We start from the raw sequence: 23,418 nt of genomic DNA on the forward strand, positions 1-23,418 counted from the left end.
CTGGTCTCAAAATTATGTTATGAAAGTAAACACTGTTTGATAACTACTAACCCCTACCCTCAATGTACTGGGAGAAAGATATAGAACTGCTCAGGAATAGTTGATTTATTTGGCTGAAGTTTGCTCCAGAGGTGTGAAACCGTTCTGGGCTCTACTTAACTGAATTTTAGAGTGAATTTGGCTCTACAATTTTATATTGAACAATGTCCTTGCCTGAGGAGACTAAAAAAAGTACATCAATTATCTTACAGCGTCATTTCATTGCAAATCTTACAATGAAATGAAGCTGTAAGATGATTTTAGTACCTTTTCAACCATACAGTAAGCACTAGCACCATGGTTTGCGAGGCGATCTACTGCGATATAGACGAACAGTATTGTGGGATACTTCAATATCCGCCGTGAGGAAAAGAAAGTTTTGTCCTCGAAAGTTAAAGTTTTGTCTTTGTAAGTTGCTTGTTGTCTCATTGAACACTAGAGGGAAGGCCATTGAAATAGGAGTTGCCTACGTTGAATGAGACTTGTTCGGGAGTAATGGAAGCTCTATCTCAAGAAATTAAAATTGTGTCCAAGAAAAATAGACTTGTGTCCATAAGAATTAAATATGTGTTCGTCAAAATGAAAGTTTTGTCCGCTGAAAAAAGAATTGTGTCCGTAGAAAATAGAGATCTGGTGGCCCAAATTAGAATTGTGTCCGTCCAAATCAAAGTTTTGTCTGCCCAAATTAGAATTGTGTCCGTAGAAAATAGAGATCTGGTGGCCCAAATTAGAATTGTGTCCGTCCAAATTAAAGTTTTGTCTGCCCAAATTAGAATTGTGTCCGTAGAAATCAGAGATGTGTCCTTCCAAATTAGAGTTTTGTCCGCAAAAATTAGAGTTATGTCCCCCAAAACTAAAGTTTTGTCCATCAAAACTAAAGTTTTGTCTGTGTAAATAAGTTTATAACTGTCACATATGGGCCACCGTACCTATGCTATGATCGATCAAATCCTTTGAAAGAATGCAACTACTATACTCAGTTGCTTGTTATTGAGGATGAAGTTGCTAAGTCTAGTTCTACCACACTGACATTCATACCAAGAATTGACAGTACGGTGAAGTTACATTGGCATTAGTGAATTTGAGACTGAGCTCTTGTCGCTCGGCCCGGAAAAAAAATCCGCCATGTTTCAAATGTGCAATAAACATTGGAAAATGACGGTACTAACCTACAGCAGTGGTCGTGCGACGATTAAGAATCAGTCCCATAAATCCTTGTTTTCCATTCCTGAAACATAATCGTCCCCAACGTGAGTCAGTCGCATTCCATAAAAAATATAACAGTCTTTTTGTGTTTATATCTAATGCACAGGCAAGGTATTTCGGATTACTCTGGAAATGTACTGATTGCAAGACGAACAAACGGGCACTAAATTAAACTCCAGTTTCAAGGGAAGCAGTTTTTGTTGGTACTGAAACGTCGCTAATTTGTTGTTCGTTGAGTTGTCCAGACGAAAAACGCTGCGAGGCTAAATTAAGGAAGGTTTCAATTTGTTCAAAAGAATAGAAAAAACGTTTCAAATCATGAATATATGAAATAAGTTACTTACTCTTTCCCGCGTCTCAGAATAATGAAAAGTACTATCACTATGACAACAGCAATGATAAGTATCACCACAATAGTAATGCCAGCAATCGCACCCGTTTTAGAAGAGACCCCTCGACTTTGTGATGCATCACCAGCTGTCATTGGTATAAGAGAAATAGTTTCGTTTTAACTTAATGATATACAACTACATAGATGTATTAGAAATGTATGATGTAAAACTAATATAAATACCTAACTAGTAAACTTCAAAATAATCTCAATGTATGATGCATTCAATTGAGAAGATGGACACTTACTTTTGATTGCTGTATCGCAGTATTTGCCTTCCCAGCCTTCTCTGCAGTAACACGTGCCATTGAATTGGTCACAGTGGGTTGTTTTGTCTTCCATACACATGCAGTTTTCCTGACACTTGTCACCGTACATTCCAAATGGGCATGCTGTGAAAAGCACAGGAAATTCAAAAAACAGGCATTGATCCTGTTGAATTAGCGGAGCAATATTGCAGAACTGTATCAACGTACGATTAAGATGGCGTTTAATTAGTCAACACAACTAATTATGCTAATCCGTGGACTTATCAGGGATTTTACGGGTTGGTCAACATCGCGAAAGATAGGAATGGCCCCTTTTTCATTAACATCACTATCTTTCCGATGTTGACCAACCTCTGATAAGTCCACGGATTAGCATAATTAGTTGTGTTGACTAATTAATTACAGCATGTGTGTATGAGAGATATACGTCCTTGTAATGGAGTGTAAAATAAATAAAGAGTCACAGAGGCTAGGTTAGGTTATATAAACCATTTATTTTATTTATTCCGATCATTCAGAGCATGAAGAAAGAAGATAAAATGATAGAGAAAACAGTGTGAAAAAGTCAGAACTTATTGGGTCGCCTGTGGCTAGATATAAAATAGACAGACAGATAGATAGACAGATAGACAGATAGATAGATAGATAGATAAATAGACAGACAGACAGACAGACAGACAGACAGACAGACAGACAGACAGACAGACAGACAGACAGACAGAGAGACAGACAGATAGATAGATAGATAGATAGATAGATAGATAGATAGATAGATAGATAGATAGATAGATAGATAGATAGATAGATAGATAGATAGATAGATAGACAGATAGATAGATAGATAGATAGATAGATAGATAGATAGATAGATAGATAGATAGATAGACTTCCATCAGTACCTCCCTCCCTTTAACACTCACATATATATGCATATATACATGATGCATACCTCCCTATGTATGTATCTATTTATATATGTATCTGTTTATGTATGTATCTGTATATATCTACATGTATCTGCGTCCATGTACACACTTGCGACCTCAATCGGTGCTAGGTTTTGACATTGTACTCCAAAGATAATTTCGAACACAGATCCTACCTAGCTCACAGTCCGATCCCGTCCAACCATCCTTGCAATAGCAGGTACCATTTTCTGGGTCACATGACTCGAAATTATTTATTTTGCACGTACAGTTAAAGTCACAGTTTTGTCCATAGCTGTTCTCCATACATGCTTAAATACCAATATAAGTATCAGCATTAGAGTAATAACGTTTGACGATTTATAAGAAATGCAAAGGTATATCACAAAAGTGTTATTATTGGGAAGAATACGCTTTTTTTTGTAGGCTGAACATTGCGCTTGCGTTAAAGCTTATGTGTGTGAGTTATTCATAGGGTTTATCCTCGAGAGGCAAATTGTCAATGCGGTCAATCTAATTTGTTGTGCAAAAATCTACAAGTTGCATTTTTCGCGCCTTTACTGTTGATCGTTTTTACAAATGCTGGAAAATGATGATATGACGTTTTTGTCACCGTCCATTGTCTCTGTCACATTCATGGTTTTAAGAAAAGTAATTCTCATCACGTCAAGCAAATGTCCAGAACTAGTTATATTCCAGGGGACGTCTTATATTTTTGTTTGAAAAAAAGTGAGATTACTTGAAAACGAAGCTTTAAGTTTTTGTGATCCGTTTTATTTAGGAATATGTGGACAGAATATATAAAAAGCAAAAATCAGTTTTTCTAGAAACAACGAATATTTGACTTACTTTCATTGCACTCTGTGCCTTCCCAGCCAGGCTTACAATGACAGATTCCATCGTCATGAGAACAGAACAAGGTGTTTTCTTTATCACAGAGGCAGCTTTTCGAGCAATCGTCTCCGAAATGCCATCTCTCGCAAGCTAAAAGTAGTGATCACATAAACACTTTACTTAAGTTTTTTCTGGCATATATTCTTTATATAACATGTGAAGGCGTACACTGAATCCCTCCCACCTCATAAAATCATGAAATTCAGAGTGAAGTGCCTGTGACGTGATAACTTACTTTGATTGCACGTTGATCCAATCCATCCCGGTTTACATCTGCATGTGCCGTCGTGGTGATCACATGACACAGTATTATTCATATCACATTGACATTCTTGCATGCAGTTATCTCCGTACATCCCCTGTGTACATTCTGAAATCGGGAAGTATGAAATACTATTGAAGTCTTTCTCTCTTTAACTATACTTATATATACATAGGAAGCACTAACGTATTTGTGGGCTTAGTGTTTATCACCTTGCTATTATTTATCAGAAAGTAAAGATGTATCTGTTTTAATAGCTCTATGTACGAAACGTTGCATTTCACGGAATTCGATGTATCTCTGAAGAGTGACTCTGTATTTTGACACTCACTGTTGTCGCAATTTTCACCGTGCCATCCGTCGTCGCATATACAACTGCCATCTCTTTTGTTGCATGATACAGAATTTGCTTGAATACACTTGCACGGCTGACAGTTCCCACACGTCTGACAAAGATTATCAGTAAATTTCCAATCCGAACATTCTAGATGACGATACGATAAATATTTTAGTGTTACTTTATGGAAGGAAAAAAGGTCAAAGTGGTGATTATTGACGTATATTCATTTGCAGGTCGATCACTCCTCTCAAAATTGTTAAAACTGAACAAAGTTGTGAGCTCTATCGTCAAGATATCATTTACGCTCTCTTCACTTCAATAGAGCTCTAGAGTCACGGCGCACAGTAGAAGGCTGATATGCGCATATGCACTGTCTTCAGCTCATAAAATTTAGTACATATAACGCATTTTTAAAAACACGATGTATCAAAGTATCAAAGCCAAATTTTCAAGCACTGGGCTTCACCCGAGGTACAACGAAAATGCATCTAATGTACACACCACAGATATGTTGCGCACCCAAAATACATTTAAAAGACACTACTTAAAGTGAAGGCCATTACCAACATTTTCCAACTGTCTTGCTGGACGTGTTTAGGGTGCACCTGAACTCGGTAAGAAATGATCCAAATTAGTTCACATGGTACATATCGTGTGAGGAAGATTAAATGAATCTAAGCTTATGTTTTAGGTTATATTTTGCAAATATTCGAGAATATCTGTTTCGATATTTCAAAGATAATAGATAGGCGTAAACGTCCGATATATCGGGTCGAATTGATTTATGGAAGTGTCTCGAAATGTTGACGTGCATGACATGATATTATAATACATCGTTTGTTACATTCTTCGTTGAAATAAATGATTTTTCAGCCCCCCTTTTTAATAGCTGTTAAATAGCGATGCTATGTGTTTCACTGTCATTGTGGCACTAGTAACTATAAATTAAGGTAGCATGCGCCTCAAAAGTAACAACTTTAAACTTCTGGTCAAACTTTCCTAAAGTAATATGTCAACCATTCCTTTTCAAAATCAAGACTTAAACTCAGTGATCGGAGAAACCAATTTCTCAAGATTGATCGATATTTGAAATTCAAAATAGCCGAGAAAAATAACATTTTCGAAAAACTAAAACGGTGAAAAGTTTCTCACACCAAGAGCTTTAAAATGAACCCCCACAAGAGGTAGATCAGAAACAAATTGTAAAATTTTGAGAGTCTGAATATGTCCATGAGGCGCATTCTACCTTAACATATAATTAATAAGAAAAGGAAACACAAAACTGTGATATAATCTATCCCCAGGATGAGAAGCAAATCAAAACTATTATGTCTATGTTATCATAATGTTGTTCAGTGAACATCACTTACCTTGACAGTTCTTGTACCTTGTTTCATAGATCTGGCGGTATTGTATAGTGTATGCGGTAGAGTAGACCGTTCTACAGACATCAAAATCAACAACACATGACTAATCATATATTGAAATTGTGCAAAATAATTCTACGATAAAATACAAATTACAATTAAAAAGCGAGTTTATATTCATTAATGATCATCTCTCCTTCGATACCGATGATGAAATTCATTTTATCTTGTAGAGTGAAATTTTGCATGTTTTCGAATAATGCAGGTAATTTTTCATGTCTTACCTATAACGTGTACAGCGACCCCAACCCCATGTACCACAGTTTATTTTATATTTCTGTTGACTTGATTTTTCGGTTTTTACACTCATCGAGGCCATGTTGCTGTAAATAAACATTATTGTTATGTTTCGTCAGCTTTCCATACTTAGTTTAGACTATACACAGACGATAAAAAATGACAAATAAATGTGCAATGCAACTGGAGATTGAAATTGTTAATCGTTAACCTATAAAGACTTTTCATTTCATGCCATCTTCAATATAAGACGAATAAAGGCTTCACAATTAATGTAAAAGAAAATAGTTTACTATCGGATAACTCTTTCTCACTTTAGAAAGTCTAACGAGTTTATGAAAAACGGATATACAAAATGGAAAGGTAAACCGATATTTAAATGAAAAGAGAGGAATACCTAAATTATTGGTCATGTGTGACCCCTTTCAGACGAATATGTTGCCTGTTGGGCACATAAATTGCTTAAATGATCTCGAAGATAAGGTGATATCAACAATCTCAGACACTATTTTTAGTACACGGAAGTTCAAATAGGTATGAATATCATTTCCTCTTCTTTTCAGTCATGGCCTCAACCGTTTACGTCACCCTCGCAAATCGCATACATCGCCAACATTTCAAGCATTATTCCTGGTTCATAACATGCATTATTTCTATAGTAAATTATTGACGCAATAAAACAAAACGAATCAGTTTTTTTGCATATGTTATCGTCCACCGAAGCAACTGCATTTTATGACCTGCTTGAAGAATATTGTTTTTATTAAGTTATTGTAAAAAATGACGATGGATCCATGCAGAGTTTTCAAGGACTTCCATGATATATTTTTTTTTAAATTTCGCATTTTAATTGATAAAGGTTTATACCAGGGTGACGTACTTTTTAAATCAGCATCGATCTTATTTCATCATCTGACTCAGACAAATCTTCCAGATCAGAGTGATCGATATCACAGCATTATGTATTGTACAACAGAGATAACCAACAAGTATAATTTTGTCACAATGTGGTCAAATAACGGACTCTGAAGATTACTGTTTTCAGACAAAATGCATACCCATTGGTGATAAACTACGAAATACCAGATATTTCGCCTATGCGAAAAAAGGGTATTATTTCAGAGATTGTTGATTTAAGAAATCGTTGACTGTATATATCATTACCGCCAATCTCGAACGGAAATAGCTAATTTGCGTGAATTAAACACATTCTGATTGACGACGTACAATTTGTGAGAATGTACTAATTTAGATGTGTGAACACACCTATTATTAACTACCTGCTGGGACTGTAAACGCAAATTTGAACAAGACAAAGATGACACTGCAATTAAATGTTTGCCCAAACATTTAATCGTAACCCCATGCAGAAAAGCAAAAACCATGGATACTGTGCATATCTGCACCGAAATCTTCACATAAACTGCACAGAGAAGTCCAATGTAATGCATAGGGGTGAATGTTTTCAACTGTGACGTTGTAAGCTTATGTTCTGTTTCCTTTGAAATGGCGGGAATGACTGTTAAGAATTGAATTAATTGTCAATTTTTTCACAAAGGAATGGTTTCCTAATACAGTGAAAGCCCATATCCCTTCAAAGGGTAGAATTCAGAGAAAACCAGGAATAGGAAGATATTTTGAGGTCAACAAATTTCAAGAATGACAGCTGGTTGGGCTTTTAGAGTCATTCACTCGAAGCAGTGTCCTGTGACCATGCACATTGGGGTAAAAGGTTAAATGGCGTGAAAGTAATTCGATCGTTGGTGTAATGACATTTCTGTTTAAGGTACCGTGTTCTATTGAAACAATTGCACAATAGAAGAAGGGGTTTGAAACTCAAACACGGAAGTGCGATTCACGGATTGTTTAAAGAACACTGAAAAGGAAAAAATGAACAAGATGCTTTAGCATCGAGCTATTTTTTACCCGGGGATGAGAGAAAATGAGTTTCTAGCATTGTGTATAAGTATGAATACTTCTATGCAAATACCAGTCTTTCCTTTTATGGCGTAAAAGAATGATATTAACGTCGTGTTACTTAATCGGATGCCGTATACAATTTATTCGTTTTTTCTTATAATATAAATGCAAACGTCATTTCCAAAACTTGTCACTTGACACTTGGCGATATGTTTCCAGTGTCAAGGATTATACTCCGAGACTTGTGCACTGATATGAAAAGAAGATTTCAATCTTATAAGCTGCGACCCATTGGCTGTAAGGGCCATTGATGGCCAAACAGGCCCTCGATCCCGAGGACGTGTCATAACGAATATTGCATGCAGTATTTGAATCTTACTTGAGACAATATTGGGAAGGTTCAAGGGGGGGGAAAAGCTTACCTGACAGATACACTACATCTTTCAGATTTACTTGGCGTACAACAGATCAAAACATACACGCCTAGTGTAAGCAATATACATTGGTTCCTTGACATCTTGTGAACCCGGAAATAATCAGGTATCAAAATCTCAGCGACGCAAACTTAATGCAAAGGTCCAGACCGTTCTACTGGTGTAAAAAGAAATCTCTTCATGGTAATAAGGGTTTACTTTTGCATCGCTGTGAAGTTCACGCAATTTCCTGTAGAAGACGTGACGTGACAAGTCGAAATGTGAAGTGCAACTGTAGACGGATGATTACTCGCCCACGAGAATACTTCCTCATACAAGTGAGTGAGTGGTACTGCGTAGTTCATGACACGTGACTTATGAAGGATTCCTTCAACAGAGCTTGTCTGTCACCTCTCCGCGCAAATGATAAGGATTAATTTATCGGGAAAAATTTACAGAATTAATGCTTTCTTATACATTACAGAAACTGTTTATTTATTTGTCGGCGGGTTGACATGTCATTGAAAAGCCATGTTCCCGTTTCCAAGACTTGGCAAATGACATTTGTTCATTCTTGACCCATTTTCCAAAGTCGAGCTATTATACCATGCAAATAGTACAATGGAACCGTGCCGTAGATATTATTACTGGTTTGAAAAAAGCACATTACAGGAACATCGATTCGGCAACGTTTTGATCAATTCTTTCAGACAATTTTGTCCCAAATTATCGGTTTGCGACATTGTGTTTTCGAACATCTTACGTATACAAATTATTAAATTTAGTTTTGTACCGATGAAAGATTACATTAAAAGATCTTTTTATATGTGCTTGAAAAAAGCCTACATTTCTGGAATATTCAACAGTTTACCGAATTCAAGATCAACAGCTGTAATGGAAACAAATTACATTGAGACCTCTCACAGGTTGACTTGTTGGAAAACGCCTTCATAATTTTCTCAACTAATCTATGTTCTATCAAACGTGAGAGTTGAACATTTGTAATATCATGTTTGATCATACGTTCCTATGAAGATCGCGCAAATGAAGGTTGCTTGTGTTATGCTTTATCTGAACAATATATCGTTATACAATACTGGAAAATAATAAGTAAATCGGTTTTTTTTCGATATTTCATTTTGACTATTCACATATCCATAATTACCACAAAAGAATATTCTCTTAATCCAACGTCTCATTTGACCACACAACTAGTAAATGCTCAATTAAAACCGAATCGGATGACAATCGTAGCACGTGTTGTTTTGACTATATCTTTCCTTGTACTTGGCGTGAAACTAATCAAAACATACACGCCTAGTGTAATCAATATGCGATGGTTCCTTGACATTTTGTGAATCTGGAAAGAATCAGATATAAAAAGCACAGGGACTCAAAATCATCGCAAAGTCCAGACTTTCTACAAATAGAGACAGAAAGCTCTTCACGGTAAATTACTTTTGCATCGCTTGGAAGTTCATGCAATTTTTGCATAGACGTAATAACTTCACCAGCTGAAATGTAGATTGTAACTGCGCACGAATGATAACTCGCCTACGCGAATACTTTCCTCATGCCAGTGAGTGAATGGTACTGCGTAGATTATATGACACGTGACTTATGAATAATGCAGGGTATAATCTATCGTGTATAAACTGTCCGCTCAAATGACAAGAGTTGATTTAATAAATAACGAGTAAAATCTGCAGGATAAATCTTCCCATATATAATTTTTGCTGATTCTTTGAAAACATCAATTCAAAAGACTATAACTCTGTCCTGCAACTTTTGATTTTACTGGGTAAATGGAGTATCCATAAATATTGGATATTTCTGACAAACACACCAATCGAAGTTATATTAAAGAATGAATTACCTTGAGATACAACTTTGAGAAGAAAATATATTATAGAGCAAATGTAATGGAAATATTCGAGAAAGTTAATAATTTGATTTGAAAGTTTATATTTTTCTTCCAATTTTTATGGTAATGATTTCCTTTTATTCTGTATTTCTTTCGTATATATAACATAAGGCATTTTAATAAAAGATGAAAAAAAATATAAATCTTCCCCATACTTTACTGAAGCTATTTATCCCCGTTTTCTACTCATTGCTACGTAACTCACGAGTTGAAAGAAGTCCCTTGTAATTTTATTGAAAAGCGCTTACATGTTACATTAACAGGGCAAGTGACCTTTGTACATTCATGACCCGCATTCAAAGGTCAGGCTATTTTTACCGTAAGAATTGTACAATTGATTTACCAAAACAAGTATTACTTATCTGAAGAAGACATAGGATAGAAAAGCATATTTACATCGTTTTTGTCTACTCACCTACACAACTTTCTGTTTCACATCATCAGCTTGAGTGACTGTGTATCTGAACCAGCCACTTGTAAAATAGTATTTGACGATGAACTGATGAAAGGTCGTTGTTTACATGTTTGGTAGTAAATATTTTAGCATATCAACTTTTTGGAATATTCAGTAGTTAAGTAAGTTCAAGATCAGCGGCAATAGTGACACTGAGATCTTAACAAGCACACGCCCGTTAAATTAATCAAAGCTTCAAGACAGTGTCCTCAAAGATAAGAAATTAGCAATAACCTGATCGTATCTTGATCAAATCAACATACAGATCACTAAGACTTCTTATTGGTGGATTCGTAGGAAAACGGGTGTTTTAATTTTATCTACTTATTGACATTCCAGTAAAGGTGAGAATTGTGATATTAATAATAATCATAAACTGTTTATTAAAAAGACATATGGTGACCTGACTAGAGGTCAAATATCATACGTTTACAAACAACTCGTGAAAGCAATACTGAAAAGGGTCAAGAACTAAACGCTACGACTAAACAAAATTTTGAAAATGGAAATTATGTATAAAGTGAAACAAGTGAAAGGATAAAAAATCAAAAACTCACTGAAGACGTCTTATGTTATCTTTCCTTTTTGTTCTACACTTACTTCACGTACATGTCTGATTACATCGCGTCATTCAGTACTTACGCTAAACTCTAGAACATTGAACATGGTGATGAAGCCAGTGGTAAGATTTAGATGTGAAGATGAAAACTCTATACAAGTTTAGTTGTCCCCTTATATGAAGATTTTCAATGTAGAAAAAACTTAGAGCATGGTGGTAGGGATATAAGGAATAAGTATTTCTAACTGACAACTTTTCTTGCATTATGCATTAGATAAGATTGCTAGACGTATTCCCAAGTAAACTGCATTGTGCATTTATTCGCATTTCAAGGCCACTGCCCGTATGCAAAGGTAACAATACACAGACACAAAAAATAAGCAGATGATGCAAACACAAGGTAAAACATCTCGAGTCCTACTGTACCGGGAGTCTTCATTGCGAGATGAAAAGTTTTGTATACAAAATTATTTTGAAGTATCAAATTTAACTCAAACGATTTGTAAACTTGCAAAAGTTGGGTTAATTTTGAATCCTCGGAAAAATATTGTTTTGTTAGCTTATCATAAAATGGATAAAAATTACGGAATCATCTTCTACGTCATCTTGGCTACATCATGTACATAATCTAGCTGATGAGTAATTGTTGAGCGTTCTTCCCATTTCAGTAGGTTGTTGGAGAGCTGAAGTTTTGAATGATCGTCCAGTTACAATTTAGCAGAATGTGTTTTCTGCCTCTAGTTGAGATTTCAATAGACTATGTATCTTGGTTTTCCCGTAACTCTGCTTTGCCACTGTTTGTTTGAACATGTCATGAGCTCTACAGTTATCTGGTTGTTTCCTATTTCTTTGGCTAATGATACCAAGTCTCGAACCATAGCAAAATGAATAATTCACTACAACAGCAGTGTTAAATTCTAAACTATGTCTTTCTTTTCACAATCATACTTGTCGTGTTAGATACATGTTACAATTGTTGAATGTTTTCTATGTTTACTTTCAGATTTACGGGTGATCTCCGCTCTCATTCTGCACATTTGCTTTTCGGAGCCCCATGTAAAATCCAGCATTTACTTGTTCAAGGGATTTGTAGGGACTTTCTACTTCTGAATATTCTGCTTCATTCGGTCGTCGGAGTCCTGTGTAAAGTCCATCCCTGATGTCTTGTAAGTCGGTGTAGTGACTTTCTACCGCTTCCCCCTCGTTTCGTCGGTCAGATGTTGGTTTGTCATGATTATTGGCTGGACGTGGGTCATATTCTCCACCAGAATGCACTTGATCTTAAGTAGCAGAAAAATTAAGAAATGAAACTTACTTTAAAGGACAGATAACGGACGAGAAGAGAAACAACATGGTTACGTATTCCATAGATAGAGATAATAATGGTCTAGTGCCTACCCTGTGCTCCATGCCCGCTGTTCAGATCATTGCTGATATGATCTTCTTTCGCCATCGTTCTCCTATTTTAAAATGAAGTAACATCATTAGAGAAGAAAGAGACGGCGTAATGAAGTGACATTTTTCTGAAATGAAAAAGTCGTTTATATTGTTTTGCTGTATTCAGAGTTATGACAATGTCGGTGTCTTTTTGAAGACATCCAAGATAACATTCATAATGTTCCTAACTGCCTTTTGTCCCTGTCTTGTCAGTGAATAGCTGTCCTTCACCAACGATCGACATCTGTGATGTTATTATTCATAAACATAATCATGACATTTGCAGAGAAATTACGATTTATCATCACCCATTCATAGGCGAAAGTGGCCCCCCATTCGTGTTTATTGTACATACAAGAGTGATGATGAGATCACCGTCCCTCGATGACTGGTCTTATGTTCTGGAATGTCGCGTTGAAGGTCATGTTTATTATTAGTGGATTATATTAGCACCGTTATACGTTCATATCAATTGACAAGTTCTGAGTACCGTCGACGTATGGTTTTATGTCAGTGAAGAACTTTGATTTCTGGAATTATCGCGTCTTATTTTGAGATATCAGATTATTTTATTGCATTTTAAGCCCATATGCAATGGAGGTAGAGAGTATTTAAAGAAAGTGATTACAAGTAACAGTACAGGCGCAATCAGACCTACACGCAGTACAAATGCATGGAAAATAAAAGAATAAATTACAGTCTGTCTGTTATGAATTCCTAAGCTCCATTGCTTTATAAATAAATTTACATAATTTCAATAAGATAGTCTCATCTGATGACGTCATTAGTCTGTTAAATTTGTGATAATTTGGGTAATGTATTTTTCTTCGGGTAAGTATTCAGCAGCTCTTAACGTGATATATCGTGGACATATCACCAGAAAATTGTGCTCATCCTCTATATACTCAAAGTTACATATATTACAAAATCTTAAATGTGAAGAAATACCCTGATGTCTTCCTTCTTCTATCGCCAAAGGAAGTAACGAACATCTAAACCGTGCAAGGGAATGGATATATTTTCTGCTACAGTCTAAGTTTAAATACTTTTCTGGTTCTGACAAACTTTTAAAAACTTTGTAAGTTTGTAGCTTTGCTTTTTCTACTGGACCAGATGCCCATGTTTGTATTTTTTAATGATTACGTACTATTAAACTTTTTCCAGAAAGGGTAGTTTGAAAAGAGTGCGGCATTGCGAGTTATCTGTCTTGCTTGATTTTGACCTATATGGAACTTTAATTTGAGCCATCAGCAAGGGAAGGATTGTTCTCTTGCTTATTTTGACATCTTGTGCCTCACCTGGTATCGTTTGGAGACTGTAACTGAACGGAAAATGCTTGACCGTGCTCAGTTCAGTATAAATATTTTTTTGTGTTTATTTATGACTTAACCTTTTCGTTAGTTTTTAGTAAATATGCTGACATAAAACCGCTGACTTAACTCTTCTTTCCTGTCATTAAAAATGATATATTAGTAGTTACAAGGTCCAGGGGGTTGATTGGTCTGTAGAGTGACGCCATTGTTCTTCGGTTTAAACATGGAGATTTGTTTGAGTGATAAAATGGTTAAATTCATCCTGACAATTTGATGCAATGTATTTACTTAACAGTAAGTACGGAGAACTGTCTTCTGATATTTCTCGTCAACTACACCCTACAATTTCCAAAAACATTCATAAAAGTGTTTGGTAATGTTCAACTCCCGGACCATTGATGACAATGTTACAACTAATCTTCATCAATTCTGCAAAATAATTAAAAGTAATTTAATGCTCCCTCTGCAAGATTAATAAGTATTTATTTATACCTATGACATGATTTTCCTAATTCTGCAACAAATGTACCGCAATGTATCATTATCCTACTGAAAAATGACTAATGTCATTCAAAGACACTAAACTAGCAACTTACATTAGGCAGTCATAATTTGTCTTTTTCCATGGGGAAATAATGTCAGTTTGAAATAACAGTTGTTCAATTTTATATATCGGTACTTGTAATATATATACCGTATGTTTTTGTATATATCGATCTAAAGGTAGTGCGCACTTCGAAATTTGAAGTTATAAAGTTCTGCTACACGAGTTGCATTCTACCTTAAACATCTGGTCATTTAATTTCGGCGTCAAGCATTTGATTTTGCTTGGTCATTCACAATTAAATTTAAAAATATAATCTTTACTCTAAAATAAAATTACTAATCCTCATCTATTTCAGACTTGTTAAATCAAACTCATTTAACACCGAATATAAATAAACGTATTAGATTGAAAACTTAAAAGATTTTCATAAATTAAGGACATCGTTTGAAACCAGACAAAGTTTCAATAAATAAACATGTAGGTTAAAAGCTTCGACAATACCAGAAAACAACATCGATAGTACTGTACATTTGTACATTTTGGACGTGCGACGATCCCGTCGCGTCTAGATTAAGTGAAAAATAACAGGCGATACCAGACGACAGTATCGATTGCATCCAATGGTATGGGATATTTTTCATAGTTGATACACCACATGACTCCATGTGATATTTCATGGAACTTTGTCAAGAGCATTGATAGCATTTATGTTTTCAATCTTCGATACAAGACAACATATATGCGATAATGTTCGTTTGTGCAATATCACCCCTTCATGGCAGCATTGACTATCATCTGGGAATGGTCTGATCTCTTTTTCTGGTATTTACCTGCTATCATCTCGGTCGTGTGTAGCAGGAAAGACTTGTGTAGGCGATGAGTTCACCTGTTAACGCTGTTAAAACGACTAAATTGAATAACCAACCTGTCATGCCTTTGTTAACTCGGTCATTATCACTTGACCACAAGGCACAGTTTGTTATACATGCCATGTCTTACCTTTTACGATATCTCCTCATCATGCAAACTGCAATTACTATTACTGCTATGAACAACGTCAAGATGGAAATCCCAGGTACCATCACTTGTAGCAGCATACTATTAGCTACCTCGCCTTCTGCACGTGTAATTTTGGTCGTGTTCAGAATTCCGGTGATATCTTTATTTAACATGTAAAACAAAGATCTATAAAATAATATTTATCCTGAGTTGTGGGGGAGCATTCAGTTAGTTGACTCCGGTTGGCTGGCAAATTTTCATTTGCCTCTGTCAAAATTAGAAATTAATGAACACCCCACATCCTTGTATATAGCTGTTAGTTGAAAACTCCGAAATTTGCTGAAATTTATACTGAATATTCACTGGGCATCACTTGTACAGAGAAGTTAAAGAGTTACAATAGACAACATATCCTCGATATCTTCCTAGGGGAGCTTTCAGAGTAAATGAGGGGTAGTTCTTAATGTGAAATGCAACTCTCCCCTATGTAGGCCTAAAGGTGTATAAAACAATGGCCTTCCCACAAGTCCTCTGTCCCACCACACTCATAATAAATGAAAGCTCCCTTATTGCTAATTGAAAAAAAAACAAACTCAAAGATACATTTCATTTACACCCTATTATTATTATTCCCCAAGATGAGTTGTATACATCTATTTCCTGAATTACTGTTAAATATCAACTGCACTGCTAAGCAACAGAACTAAGTAAACCGCTCAAAAAGGCCACGTCCTTGTTTAACTTATAGTTTGCACCTAAATGTCTTGCTTCAGCCAAAGACAGCCAGGAATTGTTTGTCTCCACTCAGCAGAGCACAATTGAATGCAAGACAAGCCTTTTATAGACTTGCCAAGGCAAGATGTTTATAAGACTGATAATGCATTAGGGACTGGTCCGTTTCTTCAACATGGGGGTCGATCCATTTGGGTCACCCTGTTTTTGATAGTTTTCGGCACGTCCGAATAACAGATATATCTGGATGTTTGTACATTGGAAACCTGTTTTGCAAAGTACAATAGCAGCTACAGATTGCATCATCCAGTCACAGTTTTTCAGCGCACCTTTCTGGCGCATAATTTTAATATATTAGAGATATATCTCTGATATCTCAGAGATATATCTCGGGTTGATATATCTATCAGAGATATCTTGATGTTTGCAAATTAAAAATCTCTTTCCATACCAGCATCATATCAGCCACGAATTGCATCATTCGGTTCGGCGTTCCCTTTGTATTGGGCGCATAACTTCGATACAGCAAAGAGATATATATCAAGGGATATCAGGATGTTTTGCAAATTGAAATTCTATTTAACAAAGCGTACTAATCAATATGAAATCTACAGTTCATATACACAGCATGACAAAACCTGATCCTTTACTGTTGCTGTATGAGAACTCAGTGTTAGAAAGCAACATGCAGTATTATTTCACAATACATTGATAAAGTCACAAATTTTAGAAACAGATGAATGAGTAGCTATAATTTATGACATTAAAACTTCTTCGTTTTTTTTGGTTCTATTATATCAACTACCGTGTCACGTACTCTCTGAACCTTTTCACTCAATTTTCCACCGTAGAGGTCCACCATGATGGTGAAAGTGTTAAAGGTACTTTGCAATGCCCTGATCTGATTCCTACACTGATTTTCAACTGAGACACAGGGCATTGGCATCAAAATTACTGAGACAATGATAAACGACAAAAAGACTTGTTAGGACTTTCAAAAAGTTCTACGGTCGATATGACAACATCGTGGTCAAATATGACACCTCGGTAACTCAAATGATTAACGACAGCATTCCCGGCTTTGACTTATTACAGTGATTCATATCCTGTATCTTTTCATACAATATTTAGACAATTTTGGGACCAATCCTGACGGGTGTAGCATGCTAGCAGGGTACGCTTACCCATTCTGGACATCTGGTACCACCACTAACTATCAGTGGTTCAGGGTGGTTACTTAAATTTGTAAATCACAATTGTCCCATGGACCTGGTAACATATTACCTTGAATGGAAATGATTATTGGACCAGTTTAATGTCATATTGCAATGCCCTGAATTATTGTTGAAATAGCCAGCATATTTAAAGGAAAAAGGGAATTTTCAGTCTAAACCAGAATTTATGTATTGCAAATTTATTTACCTTGTATGACATTGATTATTGGACCTATGTCTTTTTTGCATGCTATGTTGACAAATTATAGTCTGAGCATTTCTGTCATTAATATACAGAATAAAAATCATGAGAAATTGTCAAAGATACAGCTAACTGTCCCTTAAATATATGAGGCTTTAGCAACAAATGAGGAAAAACAGATTTTCAGTGAGCAACATGGATTCACAAACACTTAACATGATGGCTGGAAACAGCCAAGTTACCCACTGACGTTTTATGATTTACTGCTGTTCTCTCTTTGATATTCGTGATTGGCATCAATGACAGTTCTTGACACCTGGTTATGTATAGAACGTGCGAAATTCATTCACAGCTTATTCAAATACTGTATCCGAACTTTTCAATTTAAAATTTAAATTAGTATATTACAACTGGCATGTCAATTATATATATATATTACAAATTCCTTCAAGTACAAAGTAATGAAATTTGTTACTTAAGTTTCATGCATCCTGCAATCCTCAGATTTCTGTCTGAGGATTGCAGGATGCATGAAACTTAAGTAACAGATTTCATTATTTCGTACTTGAAGGAATTTGTGTTATTATTTATAACGCTCTGCTTAGCATCGAGCACTGTAATTTCCCACGAGGACATCTGTATACTAATACTTCGATATATAATGTAATATAATATATAATGTAATATAATATATTATATTATATTATATATATATTATGTAATATAATATATATATATATATATATATATATATATATATATATATATATATATATATATATATATATATATATATATATATATATAAAACGAGTACATATCGTGCAGCGGAGGTATTGGCCTCGAAGCTACGCGTCTCGGACAATACGGAAGCGTACGATATCTACGAGGACACAAATCCCGGTATTTTGTAGATAACCTTATTATTAAACCTTTTCGGTCCAATTTTACCAAAAAAGTCGAAATTAGGGCGTTTTAGTGTATCCGTCGCACACTACACTGAGCGACCGCAAGCAGACTGGAAATGCGTTCAGCGCGTCAGCCAAGCGTAGACACGGTCCGCATAGAACGAAATTTCAACCCTAGCAGCGCAGTGCACGTTGTGGACTTTGTAAGTCAGCGGCATAATTTCACTAAAGTTCACAGGTTTTGAGATGACCATTATTCACTGTGTGAAGTAATGAACATATTAGAAATATAATTTTTGTAAAAAATGTAAAATCATCACTCCTTTTCCCCGTGTTGACGTAAAGGTGTTTTGAGATCAAACGTCAAATAGCGTCCAATAACACCTAAAGTTATTGTACGTCGCGTAAAAGACATCGGACTCCGCGTCCTCTGGTATCGAATCGTACTGTACGACGAAACGCGATAGGTTACAGACGCAGGTGTATAATAATATCTGTTATTCAAGTTTCATGTATCCTGCAACCTTCAGACAGACAGTCAGTGCTAAAAAGGATTCTTAGCTCTACACTCATTTATATGGTTCTGACACAGCATTGTATTTCTCGATGGTGTTAAAATTTGATAAATAATATTCTGTTTTGGTTGTGACATTTTGAAACCAACTTAGAGCAGTTGTTTTACAGCGAAGATTTATGTGTAGCTTTTCTGATATACAAAGATAACATGTTAGAGTAAATCGTTGCTTTGTCAACACATGACAATGATACGCTAAAGCCTTGGTTTTTGTTTTTAAGAGACCAAATAAACTTTGACATGCCTTGCTCTAGGTTGGTTATAAATGTAGCCACCAAAAAAATACTTTTTATCAACTTTAAATACCACCTAGAAATACAATGGCACGTCCCAAATGAGAGTATACAGCCAAAACCCTTTACACTAGTAACACGACTGAAACTAATTTGGGATAATTGGATCTTTACATTTTTCAAACTTCTCAAAAGTGTTAGGTGCCCCATAGCTTCATGGTGCAATATTACTATATATATATATATATATATATATATATATATATATATATATATATATATATTATATATATATATATATATATATATATATATATATATATATGATATTTATATTTCACCTTTTTTACCTCTGTCTTGGGGGTCACCCCGTTTTCGAAAGTTTGAATGGGGAGGTCAGCCACCTTTTTATTTCTACAAAACTCCCCTGGACCAAGAAACTGACCAGTCCCTTATTGAAAAGTCAAAGATTTTGTTTTACCTTCTACCCATTCACTGCAGTCTGATCCCCACCATCCTTGAGCACAGTAACATGTTCCATTCTGTTCGTCGCAATGAATTGTTGTGTTTTCTACACAAATACAGCGTTCCTCACAATTGTCGCCGTGCCATCCCTCGGAACACGCTACATAAATAAAACAACAGGCAGTGCATGATGACTTTACAAACTTCAAATACTTACAAAGAAGCCCGCACTCTTCCTCGTTCAATGCAGACATTCGAGCACGTTCCAACCAGTTTTTATGACTGTACAATTGTCACCTGAGGAACCATTTTAACACAACTGCTTATTCTTCGAACTGGTCACCTCAAACACTTCTGTCTTCAACGCACATACAACGTAACCCTTAATTTCAGAGTTTTTTTCTTGAAAGATAATGTAATTGCTACCATCGAAAACATTTAATGTACAAAATTCTGTAAATTAAACTTTTCCAGTAATCAAGTTTACTTGACTAATTCTTCCTGATCGTTTTCAGGGAAATTGACATTACGGCTACTTATAAACTTTGACCAATCTCAATTTTCGCATTAATTCTTTTCACTTAAAGAAGTTTTGTACAAGAGATATACAGGTGCCAAATATTTTGTTTGAACAAAATAGTGATTGCTTACAAATTGCATCGATGAACCCCAAAAAGGTTTTGTGGTGCATTTAAGTAAAATGAGAGCATATCTACGAACCAGGAATTAATTTTCAAGCAACAATAAGCACTTGACTTACTTTCACTGCGCCCTGTGCCCTTCCAGCCATGAGCCAAGCTTACATGGACATATTCCATGGTCATGAGAACAGAACAATGCATTCTCTTTTTTCACAGAGGCAGCTTATCGAGCAATCGTCTCTGTTATACCAAAACCTCACAAGCTGAAAGTAGTGATCACATAAACACTTTGCCGAAAAGTGTTCTTGCATCTGCACTTTTATAACCTGTGAGGGCATACTGTACACTGAATCCGGTTCATAACATTTTTAAATTCAGAGAAAATTGCCTTTAACGTGATAACTCACTTTGATTGCACGTCGTTCCAATCCATCCCGGTTTACATCTGCATGTGCCGTCGTGGTGATCACATGACACTGTATTATTCATATCACACTTACATTTTTTGCTGCAATTAGCTCCGTACATCCCCTGCTCACATTCTGAAATCGGAAAGTATGAAATATTACTGAAGTCTTTCTCTTTTCCACCATTACTGTAGCAGTCTACTATGTAACTTTTTCTAAAATACCGGTCAGGACAACTTGTCAGGAGTAAACATAACAACAAACATAATTCATGATGGCCTTAAACTATACCTTTTGACAGAGAAAGCACATGTGCATCTGTCTGAGTGTTTGAAAACTTTCTATTATTTGTTTATCAAAAATAAAGCTGTATCAGTTTAAACGGATCTAGGTACGAAACGTTCAGATTCATGATGGAATTTGCAAGTGTCTTAGAAACGAGGTCATGACGCGCATATACGAGGAAGCTAAGATTTCTCAGTAAATTTCTAATTTGATCATTCCAGACAGCAATAGGTTAAATGTCTTAGCGTTACTTTATGGAAGGGAAAGGGGCAAACGCATTGCGATTAGTGTTGTCTATATTTTGGCAGATCGACCACTCCTTTTAAAATTGGTAAAACTGGACGAAATTGTTAGCTCCACGGTACAGATCGTGTACGCTCTCTTCGCTTCAATACACCTCTAGAGGCACAGTGCACAGTGGAGGGCTAGATTGCTCATATTCAATGTCTTCAGCTCGTCAAATTTAGTAAGTTTGGTACTTAAAAGCACATGATGTAAATTTCCTTGCCAAATTCTCAAACACAGGAGAACACCCGAGGTACGTCAAATATGCATCTTATAAGCACACCACAGAATAATTACGCACTCAAAATACATTTAAAAGGTGCATTACGGGTAAGTAGGCAATTTTCCATTCCAAACATTTTCCCACTGACTGGCCTAATGTTGTTTGGCCTGGGTACTCCCTATATGTGTTACATGCCGTGTGCGGAAGATTATATGAATCTGAGTTTGTATAAGGTTATATTTGCACATATCAGAGAACATCTGCTTCGTTATTACACGCATGGGGGCTTAAAACGTCTCATATATCGAACCTATTTGACCAATAAAAGTATCTCAAAATGTTGACGCGCAAGGCTTGATATTATTAATTTATAATATATATTTTGTTATATTCTTCGTTAAGCGATTTTTCAGTCTCCGTTTGTAATGACTCCTTAATCGCGATTGTATATGTGCCACTGGTATTGCGGCAAATGTAACTCCAATTAACGTATAATTCATAAGAAACGGACAGACGAAACTATGGCTTAATAGATCAGGTTGAAACACAAATCAAAACTATTTCGTCTGTGTCATTGTAATATTGTCAATAAACACTACTTACCTAGACATTTCTTGTACTGTATTTCATAGATCTTTCGGTATTGTGTCGTATATTGGGTAGAGTAGCGCGGTCTACAGACGTTAAAAATCGACAACGTATAACTAGCCATAAATTGGAATTATGCAAACTAGTTCTGCGATAAAATACAAACGCCATTTGATATGCTATTTTATATTTATTACTGCTCATCTCTCCTTCGATATTGATGATGAAATTAACTTTATCTTATGGACTTTAATTTGAATTTTGTCGAATAAAGCAGATGATTAGTTAATATCTCACCTATATCTTGTACAAATACGCCAAGTCCACCAAATACCCCTATCACATTTTGTTACATACATCTGTTGACTTGATTTTTTGATTGTTACCATCGTCCATACAATTTTGCTGTAAATAAACAACATTGTCATGTTTCGTCAGCTTCCTATACTTGTTTCAGACTATACATAGACCATAAAACTGACAAAATAATTCGAATGTTACTGGAGATGGAGGTTGTTTAAAATATCTCGTTAATCAACTAAGACTTCAAAGTTTTCCATGTCATGCCATTTTCAATTTTAGACGAATAAAGGATTCGCATGCAATAAGAAAATAGTTTGCTGTTGAATAAATGTTTCTGACTTTAGTCTCAGAAGTTTGTAAAATATGGAAATATGAGATGGAAAGGTAAAGCAACATCGAAAATGAAACGATGGAAATACCTGATCATGAGATATTTACCATGAGGCGCCGTCATGGCAGCCTGCTGCATTGTTCTACTCCGTGTTTTCGACATGTTTTTGGAATAATTTTATTACTTTAATTTTTTTTTAATCTTGCGTGATCGACTCAGTCACTGCGGCGCCTGCTGAGTGTAATTTCAATAGGAATTGTACGGTTATCTACAAGTTTTCGTCCACTGAACTTCCTTCATTGGCCACTCCGAAACTTAAATTTCTGAGTCAAGATGGCGCATCACAGCTACAATACAACTAAGAAGTACTGTTATTGCGATACTGTCTTAGCGAGTCAACAACCAACTTCAACTAAAAGGGCCACCAAGCTGTTGGAACAGTTTTCTCGCTGAAGACGAGCAAGAGGGAA

The 23,418-nt window shown here is 35.7% G+C and overlaps 2 protein-coding genes across 4 annotated transcripts in view; both read right to left on the minus strand.

Moving 5' to 3' along the window:
- The window catches only part of LOC139116791 (multiple epidermal growth factor-like domains protein 10), a 46,067-nt gene extending 37,378 nt beyond the window's left edge, over nt 1-8,689 (minus strand). Inside the window, exons 1-10 of one of the 3 annotated variants that reach the window (XM_070679447.1) lie at nt 8,334-8,689; nt 5,979-6,077; nt 5,698-5,768; nt 4,319-4,471; nt 3,961-4,095; nt 3,681-3,815; nt 3,008-3,142; nt 1,885-2,028; nt 1,590-1,722; nt 1,209-1,267 (exon numbers count right to left, since the gene is read on the minus strand). In XM_070679447.1, the coding sequence (XP_070535548.1) occupies nt 1,209-1,267; nt 1,590-1,722; nt 1,885-2,028; nt 3,008-3,142; nt 3,681-3,815; nt 3,961-4,095; nt 4,319-4,471; nt 5,698-5,768; nt 5,979-6,077; nt 8,334-8,428 (1,159 nt within the window). In that variant the 5' untranslated portion in view covers nt 8,429-8,689. The remainder of the gene's footprint in view (nt 1-1,208; nt 1,268-1,589; nt 1,723-1,884; nt 2,029-3,007; nt 3,143-3,680; nt 3,816-3,960; nt 4,096-4,318; nt 4,472-5,697; nt 5,769-5,978; nt 6,078-8,333) is intronic. The other 2 variants (XM_070679450.1, XM_070679449.1) reach the window with 2 other exon arrangements.
- A 2,315-nt stretch (nt 8,690-11,004) lies between these two features.
- On the minus strand, nt 11,005-23,110 carry LOC139117913 (multiple epidermal growth factor-like domains protein 11). The gene is made up of 7 exons (XM_070681150.1): nt 23,037-23,110; nt 22,330-22,400; nt 20,934-21,068; nt 19,902-20,045; nt 15,558-15,717; nt 12,660-12,721; nt 11,005-12,541 (listed from the first exon to the last, which is right to left on the minus strand). The coding sequence occupies exons 1-7, from the start codon at nt 23,108-23,110 to the stop codon at nt 12,267-12,269; spliced, it is 921 nt and encodes a 306-aa protein (XP_070537251.1). The 3' UTR covers nt 11,005-12,266.
- Between the last annotated feature and the right edge of the window lie 308 nt (nt 23,111-23,418).

Source organism: Ptychodera flava, chromosome 18, assembly GCF_041260155.1.
Source record: "Ptychodera flava strain L36383 chromosome 18, AS_Pfla_20210202, whole genome shotgun sequence".
Taxonomy (NCBI): domain Eukaryota; kingdom Metazoa; phylum Hemichordata; class Enteropneusta; family Ptychoderidae; genus Ptychodera; species Ptychodera flava.